The sequence below is a fragment of the Eurosta solidaginis genome, chromosome 4, assembly GCF_040869045.1.
Source record: "Eurosta solidaginis isolate ZX-2024a chromosome 4, ASM4086904v1, whole genome shotgun sequence".
Taxonomy (NCBI): domain Eukaryota; kingdom Metazoa; phylum Arthropoda; class Insecta; order Diptera; family Tephritidae; genus Eurosta; species Eurosta solidaginis.
Window position 1 is genome coordinate 278,917,093 of NC_090322.1, and position 12,311 is coordinate 278,929,403.

The window sequence follows — 12,311 nt, forward strand, 5'->3', positions numbered from 1 at the left end:
CCAATATATATATGTATACATTGTAAATAGATATAAGCTAGGCTAATTAGGCTGTAAAAAAAATAAATAAATAATTCTAGTCGTTTGACCTTCTTTAGGGGTTTTTTGCTTTGGTGCGTTTAATGTTTTGTGTTTATTTGTTGTTGTGTTTTTGCCTTTGTAACCTGTGTGATTACTTTGTTGCTTGTAAACAAGTTTTAAAGGTTCAAATATTGTGTCAGAAATTGTGTTTATCTGTTTATTATTCTACCGTCGAATATTTTCTGCTTGTATGTGAAGTACCATGACTGTTTTATTGATGTTTGGTGGGGAACATTCATTTTCGACCATGTGATTCGCGAAGTTGGACTCTGATATAGTCTTTGGATTCCGTGTTTTTAAGCTATTGCATAGATTTTATCGCGGGCTTGGCGACTAAATCAAAAAAAAAACCGTAACGGATATTTGTCAAAAAAGGTTCGAAAAAGGTTCGGTGTTAGCAACAGGCCAAATACATAAAATTGGATCTATATCATAAAGTTAAAGTTAAGGTTAAACTTAAAAAGTTAAAGTTAAAGTGAAAGTTAAATTTAAATATTTAAAAAAATGTTAAGCTATTGCATAGATTTTATCGCGGGCTTTGAGCGTGGCGACTGAATCAAAAAAAACCGTAACTGATATATGTACATAAAATCAATTTGAAAATAAATAATGATCCAAAAGAATCCACAACAAAATATGGGACCACCATTGACGCGGTATTTTCAAGATATTTAGAGGATATCAAGTCTCAAGCGTATGTTTCCTATTTCAGTTACTATAAACCTATAATTTCAATTATAAATATTCCTGAATAACCTATGAATGTACATATGAACCGTTTATTTTGAAAGTGGCATAAGTCATTTCATGTCGTTTAGGTTCAGTGGTAATTTGTTTGTATCTCTCCTCGCCTCCAGTTTTTTAGAGTCCAATATCCAAAAGATGCAATTCTTATTATTATTTTATAATTGTAGAACCATCTATATATGCATTCGTTCAAAAATAACAATACATTTAAGACCATGAGTTGGAAATGACTTATGCCACTTTCAAAATAAACGGCTCATATCTTGTAAGATAATCAGCCCTATTCTGCATTTCGATTACGTCCCCGTTCTCCGTTACGTTCAAGTCGAAGATAGGTATTCTACACCACGGCGTAATCGAAAGAACAAGAGGAAGAGTGATCAAATTTTCGAAATCAGCTGTTTTGCGTGGAATGTGTGAAACAAGAACACAAAAATAGAAAAATATTTATCAAAAATTGTGAAAAATTGCTAAAAATTGTGAAAAAATATTGTGAAAAAATTATAAAAAAAAAGAGCCAATGGAGTCGATCGCAGCAGCTTTATTGATGGAAGAGGAGGACAATGCGACACAAATGGCTGAGGCTACGGCTGAGAGACGGAGATTGCGCGATATCTGTAATCCATTTCAGATGAGTGAAGAATTGTGAGAATCTTGTTTAACAGTGTTCAATGTTTTTATATTTGCTTTATTTTTTAGATTCAGGAAGAACTTTAGGCTAAATAAAGATGCCTTTAAATATATTTTGGTTATTTTTACCCCAGAAGCACAATCAAATAAGAAGTATTGATGCCAGATATCCTGGATGCAACCATGACTCACACATATGGGGTTTAAGCAAAATTAATGAGTACATGAAACGGCGATATGAGGAAGGTGAAAGAAATACGTGGCTCTTAGGTATTGCTTTACTATATATATAAATAATTGTACATTTAATTAAAAATAATACAAAATTAAAAAAAATTAATTTAAATCAATAATTTTATTGACAGGTGATGCTGGATATCCATTGCTACCTTGGGTAATGACTCCTTATCGCTCTGTTCATGAAGGAAGTCCACAAAGCAATTACAACATGCGGCACTCCAAAACCAGGAATATTGTTGAACGAACGATTGGAGTGTTGAAGAACCGTTTCCGTTGCTTATTGGGTGCTAGACAGCTGCATTACTCACCTTTAAAAGTTAGCAAGATTATAAATGTTGCTTGTGCCCTCCACAACATTTGTATTTATTATAGAGTGGAAGATTTAGATAGCAATGAATTGAACTTTGAGAGTTCTTATGAAGATCATGACACTAACGACGAGGATTATTCATCCATAGCGAATGGTATACGTAATAACATACTTGCTTCTTTTCAAAACAGATAAAGATACAAATTTATTTTCATAAAATTTCATTTTTAGCTTTATTGATTCTTCATCTATTTAAACAATTAAAATTAGTTAATATTTCATTGTATATGTTATGTATATTTAAATATTTCAGTCTTTTGATTATTCAGTCGTTTTGCAAATATAAAAAATTAATAAAATAAAGGAATTTGTTTTTTCTTTAAGCTTAATTATTTCCGTCATAGTCAGGGTGCTCTAATTGCAGCATCTTCATTTTTATTTCAATTTTTCGCTGTAACAGCTCCTCTTTAATCCTGTTGTGTCTTTGTTGTTCTTTAAATTGTTTCGCTGGAATCTCCGCCAAACTTTCGAGCGATTGATTCATTCGCCGCAAATATGTACACATTTTGTCCATTTTATTCAAAGAATTTTCATGGAACTTCGTGGCATATGTATAAAATTCACTCTGAATGTATAATTGTTCTTGCAGCAAGGAAGAAGTGGTCTCCTTTACTGCTCTTCTTTCCCTGGGCTGGCTACTAGCTCTGCTAGTGGAAGGTAGATTATCATCAAAGGAACGGTTGGAAATGTCCATTTCAGACAGCTGACCATTTTCAACCGCTACCCTTCCACCGAAATCTTGCGCACCTCGAACACCGCTTGTGCATGTTTCCAGCCCAGTTAGCCCTATCATTTTCTCCTCAAGTGGACTTATGCGTTGGATTTTACACTGACCACCACCGGTGCCCATCATTTCCTTTTTGTTGCTAGAAAGCTTGCGTTTTATGAAGCACTTCCAATCGATCCACACCTGCAATAAATCATTGCATTTATTTTCAAACAATTAAATTCTCGGTAATCTCTTACCTTTTTCCAGGCAGTAGAATCCTTCCTTGGCGGACCAAGCGCATTTAGTGTACGCGCGACCTCCTCCCAAAACGCTTGTACCTCTTCTTTTGGGCGTTTTTGAAATCCTTGGGCGATGTCCCTCTTACTTTCCAACATTTCGGCAAGTTTCTCATATTGCCCGGGTGTTGTTGTTTTTGACCTACAAACAATCAAAAAAAAAAAAAAAACACCAGATTATCAAACCAATTGAAAATTTTTATTTTAAATTTATTTTACAGTGATTAACAAACATTTAACTTACATTTTTTATAAATTTTTATCTTTTAAAAGCGCGCAAAACACAAATTGAAATTTTCTACGTCAACAAATTTGCAACGGAGAAAAACGGAACTACGATCGAAATGCAGAATACACAAAATCGAACGATTCGAAGTTGGATCGAAAGAGATTGGAACACAGAATACCAAAATTGCCAAATCGAAAAAATTCCAATCCAAGCCGAAATGCAGAATAGGGCTGAATAATAAACATTTTTTAACCAATATTAACTTCTCATTTATTCAATAAAAGTAAAAAATTTGTTTCCTTATCGGTCACCACGCTTAAAAGGTGTAACTTGAATTAATATCAAAGACAAAACTTGAATTAATATCAAAGAAAACAAAATATTGCATAAATATTATAATTGCATAAGTTGATAATATGCAATAGCTTTACCGCGGCAGTCCCCGAGTATCACACGTCCTTTCTTGTTGTAATCTCGTTGGAATCCGCAGGTAAGCTTGTATACGCCGTGGTTGCTAAACGGATCCGCTGAGTTAGTGTTAGTTCTTAGTTTTCGCCCTAGATTGTTCGATGTTTTGAATGCTGTTGTAATGTTGTACTTTTTTAAAAAGTTTGCCAATTTATATGTTGCTTTTCTAGTATAAGTCGACATTTGGCGCGTCCATGTTGTAATTAAAGTCGCCGATGATTTGGTCAGTGACAATGTCAGGTATCGCGAGGCGAAAAAACTGGAGAACAGGGAGATAGCTCTTTATTTTATTACAAAGCTCATGGATGTGTGGGCCAGGGCCTGTGGCCATTATTGTGCAGTCATCGGCGTAGGAAACGATAGTGACTCCTTTTGGTGGTGAAGGTAGCTTCGATATGTAGAAATTAAACAGAAGTCGCGATAGGGCACAATACTGTGGTACCCCTTGTTTAATTCTTCTGGGCTTAGATGTTATGTTCCTGAATTGCACCGATGCTTTCCTACCAGACAGATAATTTGTGGTCCATCTTCTGAGACTTGAGGGAAGGACCCTTCCAGGTCTTGCAGTGACGTGCCGTGGTTGACCGTATTAAAAGTTGTTGACAGGTCTAGCCAACGAGGACTATCCTATGGTGGGGTTTGGATTTAATCCGCAATTTATTTGCGTGTTAATGGCGTAGTGCTATGTAGATTTCGAAAGCCTTGCTCATGATTAGCAAGACACAAGTTTGCAGTGAAATAGGGAAGCAGAATGGTTTCAACGGTCTTGGCTACTGGTGATAGGAGAGATATCGAACGAATCTCCTATGTTAGTTGGTTTCCCAGGCTGTAATAGCGGAACCACCCTGGCCATTTTCCATTTTTCGGGGATGACGAAGGTGGACAAGGACAGGTTGAAGACATGCTCTTTGCCTAGTTTTCTAAGCATCGGCATGGCTATGCTCTGAGCCAACTGCTGTAGATGGTATTTATGCTTGTGTGCGCGTCTGTTGGCCCGCCGCATGACTTTGTCATCAGTAGAATGCATTACATATTGTCGGCAAAAAGCGCATGCGCGTACTTTCGCATGCAATAGCACTTTATCGCCAAAGGCGATGGAGATTTTGTCATTGTGCTTAGTCGGGTTCGATAGGGACTTTACGGTGGATCATAGCTTACCTACACTGGCAAAGAGCTTACTATTCCTTAAGTTCTACTCCCATTTCGCCCGCTTGCGTTCATCTACTAGCAATCTGATGCGCTTATTTATATCCTTTATTTTGGAGTCGCCGGGGTCGAGCTGTCTTATAAGTTCACGTTCTCTCGCTAGAGTTGCGGACTCTGCTGGAGAATGATCTTGGGGAAAGCACGCTCCCATTAACGAGCATCAGGCGGGATAGGGAGAGCAGCAAAATGATTGTCAGTATAAGTTTTGTAATCATCCCACTTTAATTTCTTAAAACTGGTTAAAGTGCGCTTTACAGTGGTGATGAAGTCGGCAGATCGCTCGGACGAAAGGAGTATGAGTATGTGGTCGGATGCCAACGTTACCATCGGTTGCCAGTTGGCGCAGTTTACTAGTCCTGCGCTCACGATTTATAAATCTGGCGAACTGTGACAGCTTCCTACCATACGAGTGGGGGTGTCTCCGTTTATCGTGCAGCACGTCGTTTCTTCTATTTGGTCCGCCCACATCTCGCCCCTGCTGTCCGCCTGTAGTTAGAATGCCACAGATCGTGGTGGGCATTTAAATCGCCTAGGATAATGCGATTATCGCCAGTGAGAAGTGCGCTGATATCAGGGCAGTATCCACTGGTGCAACAAGTGACATAAGGGATGTAGATGGTGATGATTTCTAAATTTCCATCGCCTGACCGGACAGATATGCCTTGAAGTTCCAGGACACTATCACTGCGGCATGTCGGGATCAAAAAATCCAGCCCAATTCTAAACTAAATGCGATTATCGCCAGTGAGAAGTGCGCTGATGTCAGGGCAGTATCCACTGGTGCAACAATTGACATAAGGGATGTAGATGGTGATGATTTCTAAATTTCCATCGCCTGACCGGACAGATATGCCTTGACGTTCCAGGACACTATCACTGCGGCATGTCGGGATCAAAAAATCCAGCCCAATTCTAAACTAAAATTCCGTGCGAGTTTTTCCCTTCTCCCATTTCCCGTATTCTAAATAAAACTTACTTGTGAGTTATTTATTTATTGCTTTACTGAATGGAATCAGGCAACTCAGGCGGATATGTGTTATCCCGCCGTCTTCTTCTTATGCTCCTCTGTTGATGTTGCTGTGACACCAATTGTTTCTTAATTCCAAACAAATTCGCAACAATAATTAACTTTTCAATTTTTTAAACAAAAAAAGAAATGCGCAACGAAATTTCAATTGACAAAACAGCTGACTTTGAAAATTCGAAATTCCTATTCCCCAATTATTCTTCTCCCTAGGAGAAAATTGGAGGAATTTTTCCACGGGAATAAAAAAATCCGCGAGAACAAAATTCCGAGCGAATATTTAGAATTGGGCTGATTATATTGCACTGAGTGGAGGGTGAGAAACGCGAGACCGCCTCCATTTCTGCTCTCGCGATCTTTTCTGTGGACGTTATACCCAGAGCAGGTCTGCAAAGCAGAGAATATGCGCAGTCCCACTGCAAGGATCAGCTGGGAGGATGATAACATGTGGGAGGGACCCAACAAATAAATAGGGTTGCACTGAAATGACAGCCCTGGGTCGGGAAAAGTCCCGAGTCGCTGCGGTACATAGAACCGACGCTTTCCTCGTTACCTCCTTTTCGTCAAGTAACGAGTTAAAGCAACAAAAGTATTGTAAACAGCGTCTTACAGATTACAATGGCTGAATGTGTCACGCATGGCACATGTCATGATAAAAACACTTACAAGGTATAACCGTTTATGACATTATAGACGTTTCTCCGCAATCAAAAAAATATCAAATTTCTCAACTGCACACATACATACATAATATTTTCTCAAACAAAAACAGATTTGAATATTTCACTTTATTTTTTTACTTTTGTTCTGAGATTGATTTCTATACCTTTCATGAACATGAAATGGTATATTAACTTTGGTCCGATGTTTGTAACGTTGAGAAATATAGAAGATAGACTCACCATTAAGTATACCGAATTGATCAGGGCGACGAACTGAGTTGATATAGCCATGCCCGTCTGTCCGTCCGTCCGTCTGTCTGTTTGAACGCAAACTAGTCCCTCAAATTTTGAGATATCTCAATGAAATTTGGCACAAGGATGTATTTTTGTATTATATCAGACATTGGTCGGATCCGGTAGGATCGGACCACTATAACATATATCTCCCATACAACCGATCGTTCAGATAAGACGATTTTGGTCATTCCTGCCGCAATTTAGAAAGTATAAACGTGAAACTCGGTGATATATATTCTAATATATCATAGAAGATATCCTGAAAAAATCACTTTGATGGGAGCTATATATAGTTATATCCCATTCAACCGATCGTTCAGATAAAGGGGTTTTTTGCCATTTTTTTATATTTATCTTAAAATCGTTTAGGTATGTACATCTGTTCATCGCATTATTTGGAGATTACGAATGGGATAAGATTATTGTTCAGCCCCATTCATGAAAGGTATGAAGTCTTCTGCACAGCCGAAGACAGTCCCGTACTTACTTGTTAATTTTTATATTGCACAAAAACTTGCAAAAAAAAATTATGGCCCATCAGAAGCAGACCTGTTAAATTTCCATTAACATTAATAATCAATAATTTCGTTTCCCTTTTTAATTGTAATGATTAATTAATTTTTTGCACAGCACCTAGCAATTAATAATTAATTAATTAAAAAAATAATTAAAAATAATCATGATTATTGGCCATTAAAAAAATAATCAAAAATAATTTAAAAATGTACCCATTGTTTTAAATTAAAGACAATCATATGATTAAGAACAATTAAGTAATTAAAAATAATCAAATAATTAAAATTAATAAAAAAATTAAAATTAATCAAACAATTAATAATTAAATTTAATTATTTGACTAATTTCAATTACTTAATTATTTTTGATTATCTAATTATTTCCAATTATGTGATTATTTTGAATTATTAACATGAAAGAGAAAATGTTTGAAGTAAGAAATATGTGGCTGAAACCAATTGTACTATTGTATGTACATACTTGTTCTAACTCAAGAAATATAAGATACATATTTATTCTTACTGATATTGTCAAGTGTCGCTGCTTTTTGTGAAAACCTTTAAAAACCAAATTTGAGAGCGTGGCTTATTACACCACATACGTAAGTATATATCTGTATATATATATTTTTTTATATTATGATACTGGAAAAACACAGAAATAATTAAAATTAATTAAAAATAATCATTTAATGGTTTTAATTATGTAATTTATATAATCAAAATTAATTGACATTAATCAAATAATTATATTAATTATTTAATTAAAAATAATCAAAATTAATTAAAATAATCAAATAATTATGTTTATCATTCCATAAGACAAACGAAAAAATAATTAAAAATAATCAACATTGTTTGTATTAATTAAGCAATTAAAAATAATTAATTAATTACAATTTTTTAATGAAAATAATTAATTAATAATCATTAAAAGGGCATACCTACTGACACTTAATCATTAAACAATTGGCTGAGGAAAGCTCATTATAATTAATAATCATTAAAATTTTTAATCATTATTTAACAGGTCTGATCAGAAGACAGAGCGCTTATACCCCGTGGGTGTTTTTATCATGGCACATGTATTAGCTTTTCCGAAACTATTTTAATAATTGAAATATATAACAAATTTGTAATGAATCGAAATATATCAATACTGCTTTTATGATCGGAAAATAAATGAAAATAAACACTATTGCATTTCAACTAACATAATAACATAGGTACCGTATTTAGCAAAATGCGAAACCATCGAAACAAAACTTAATGCTAAGAGTAGTATGTTGTCTTAAACTTCAAAGACTGTTATCGTCACAATGTACATCTATCCAGAGCTGTCGTTCTCCTGATCGCTTTTGATAGTATTGACGATGTTGAACAAATTACGCATTTGTAATTTGTACATCTTACTTTCTTGCTGCAAGCTTATACGGCGGTCTCTTTCGTGTTCAAGTTTCTTTTGAAGCTCCTGCGCAGTACAATGTAAGGTTTTATATTGCTGCCCTTCTGCTTTACAAGAAAAATAATATTAAACTAAGCAATTATAAGTCGTCGTTTTCACATATCGTGGGTGAAAGTGCAAAACGACGTATTGAATTTTTGCAAAATCACTTGGACAACATTTGTGTCAAACTCTTTCTAAGACACATTTTGGAACTAAAACTGGAAGCGTGTAATATGACGCTTTTCACTTTCACCGAGGACATGTAAATTTACCTTTGATAAATGTACTTGAAAGTAGACGTCTACATGCTGGGCATAATTTTCTCTGCTTGCTTTGTAAAACTAAAGCCCCTTTATAGTTATTTCCCTTGTAATTTTCTTCTTTATGGCATAATTGATGATAATAACATTTGCATTCTGTACACTGCTCAAAGCAACCTATAATTAAATGATTAATAATACAACATTCAAAATCGATTTCAATTATTTTGCCTCCATTCTTCAGGCACTCGTTGCAATAACGTTTTTCATCTGGAGAACTAGAACTAGATCGTGATGGTATGGCATCTTCATTTTTTTCAGCATTGCCACGTTTAGGGCGCCTGGATTGGAGAACCCGTTTAACTTCGGGCGATAGTAAAAATTCCTTTCGTTTTTTTTCTGGGGGGGGATAGGTGCCATACTAGAAATATACATAAATTGCATCGAATTAAAATACTAATAATATACTTAAAACCTTAGATCCAAACAGCGATCAATTAAAAAAAAAACGATAAACTACATATGTAGGTATGTTCGAAAAGAAATGCCACCATGCATCAAAATTTATATTTACTCTCACAAAGACCGAAACTTGTTATATTTTCAACGAACACAAAACACTTGCCATAAATCCGTAAAAACATGTTGTTTGCTTTATAATTAAATTATTGAAATTCACCAAATAAATTCATTTATGTAGTAGATTTTCTAATATATCTCCTCATTAAATCAATCCCGAACACACCCACTGACTGTGCTAGGGTAATTTTATTTTTTACCATTGTATAGATCGATCCTTATTGAGAATGGGCAGATGGTTATAAACATACATATCGTTGCATATACATACATATGTGTGTAATACTCCTATGGATTTGCTAATAGAAAACGCTCGCAATGAGTTTTGAATTCGAAACCAAAACAAGACAGCCTTCAAAATTTTTGTGATTATAGCAGCATTAGTCCCACACAGCATTTGGATGATTAAATTTCGAATATTTCTCCATATCAATACAATTTGATTACTTTTTGTGATTAAATACAGATTTATCATACTGTTTAACAAAAGGAATAAACGAATACTATTTTTTTCGATGATCAAGCCCTGAAAGTCATTAATCAAACACTTTTTGGAATCAGTTTTGAAAAACTTTGCTGATTAAATTTTAGTTTTTCATAACACTGAACAAAAATAAAAATTAAATTTGTTTGGTTAAGTAACTTTTGTTGGTTAAGTCACGAATTTTGTAACTGTTTACTTTGAAATGAAAATTTTATTTTTCCTCCTTATTCACAAAATTCGGAAAATTTATAATAATATACCATGATGCAATTACAAGCTGACTGACGTTGACAGCTTCTCTTTCTAATCCGCCATCTTGAACTCCCACTCTGAAGCTCAATTTGCCTCTTTGCTAAACTACTTTTTCATTCAGAAAAAAGATTGTATAGGCTCATTCCATTTCAAGACAACCAAAAGTATGCAATTGTAAGTGTGGAAGTGTCGCTCGCAAATACACGCGCACATGAGAAGCTATACACGTGCATCTGTAGTTATAATTATATGGCAGTAACTAAGTAAATTCTGGAAGCGCCTAGAAGATGCAACGAGGAAATCACAGAGTATAAAAGCACAAACAGTAGAGGCGCGAGAGCCAGTTTTGATTAAGCACGCTATCTGTGGAGCAATAGTAGAGTTATTTATTGTGAAGTACTTTAATAAAGACCATTTTGCATTACTGAATAGTGGTGTTATTTATTCAACAGTTTAGTGATTCGAACTTAGCAGAAGGTTGCAAATAAGAGGATTTGCAGTAAATTCGTTACATTATTATAATTTATTATTATAAGTAGAAAATGAGCAAGGTTTATTGAACGTATTCGGTCTAATATATAAACAAACTTATACAATATCAATTTTACAAAAATAACAAACTCAGTCTTGAAGACAGCAATTGATGTACTAATTAATTACTACAAACCGTTAAAACCAACTTAACAATAATTTTTAATTTCATTTAAATTTATACATATTTCATAATAATTATTTCATAACTTGAACTTCAACTGAATGATCATCCAAAGAAAAAAACTTTGATTTTACTGTTCCTTCTGCCACTGGAATCATGCAGTGGTATGTCAACGTCCCTTTCACTGCTACTGCCTTTTTAAATCTAACCGCTATTGCCCAATCAAATAATTCTTTTGACGTTTGAATTGGATTATTCGCTCTCTGTACACTTGCTCTGGTAGCCAATCTTTTCAGGGTCCCACCTAAACCATCGCTTGCATTTTTGCCATGTGAAGTTATAAAAAGTGCCACTCCGAAATCTTTTTGGTGGGTAAGATTAACAAAATTATTTTTGTTTTTATACTGGGCACTTGCCCAATCAGAAAAATATGTAATTTTGGAAATATTTTCAAAGTTATTTTTAACAAATACACTAGGTATTTTTGAAATAAATGCACGGCAATTGTGTTGTGATGTAAATAGTCCGAAATGACAATAAAGCTTTTCATACGAATTTCGCCGCTTTCATGCCTGTAATAAATGGCAAATGGATGAATTGTTGCCTGATTGTTATTCCAATGAATTCCTTGAGCAGCATTTTGCACGACAAATGCATAGTTTTCGGAAAACTCACAGAGAACGATGCATTCATTTTCTGGTTGATTCTTTTCTGCTGCTTATAAACTTGTTTTGGCTTTTAACTATGTATGAATGCAACACTAATTTTTTTAAACAGGACTCTAACTTTTGTAAGTATTCATCAACTGGGGATACCATTAGTTGCAAAGTGGTTCTATCTATTGGTGTTTGGGTGCGGAGACAAATCAAATGGATTAAAACATTTAACTTCGGCATTTTCCTAATAATATTTATTTAAAACTCGCAATAATAAAACAAGAACTTTTTGAATTAAGGAAATGAACGATGTTTCTACATTGAAATAAAATTTAATTCTGTTTTCTATTTATTATCTTACATCTACTTATACTAATTCTGACATAAATAAAAATTTCGTAAAACTAGCTACCTGCTAAGTGATTAGTAGGTTTATTTACAAGTACATATGTATATGTATGTTGTAGTATAGTTGACCATGCAATGCATGGCATGCATGCATAC

The 12,311-nt window shown here is 34.5% G+C and overlaps 1 protein-coding gene and 1 long non-coding RNA gene across 3 annotated transcripts in view; one reads left to right on the plus strand and one right to left on the minus strand.

Annotated features, from left to right (window-relative positions):
• Positions 1 to 1,256: 1,256 nt before the first annotated feature.
• Positions 1,257 to 2,193, plus strand: LOC137249589 (uncharacterized). Its single transcript, XR_010952435.1, has 3 exons — positions 1,257 to 1,473; positions 1,528 to 1,728; positions 1,824 to 2,193. It is a non-coding gene; the product is annotated as an uncharacterized lncRNA (long non-coding RNA).
• A 5,430-nt stretch (positions 2,194 to 7,623) lies between these two features.
• Lint-1 (l(3)mbt interacting protein 1) overlaps positions 7,624 to 12,311 on the minus strand; it is an 87,755-nt gene continuing 83,067 nt past the window's right edge. Inside the window, exons 4-6 of one of the 2 annotated variants that reach the window (XM_067778508.1) lie at positions 9,413 to 9,602; positions 9,194 to 9,358; positions 7,624 to 8,983 (exon numbers count right to left, since the gene is read on the minus strand). In XM_067778508.1, coding sequence (XP_067634609.1) covers positions 8,802 to 8,983; positions 9,194 to 9,358; positions 9,413 to 9,602 — 537 coding nt within the window. In that variant the 3' untranslated portion in view covers positions 7,624 to 8,801. Of the gene's footprint in view, positions 8,987 to 9,193; positions 9,359 to 9,412; positions 9,603 to 12,311 lie in introns of both variants that reach the window. The other variant, XM_067778509.1, reaches the window with a different exon arrangement.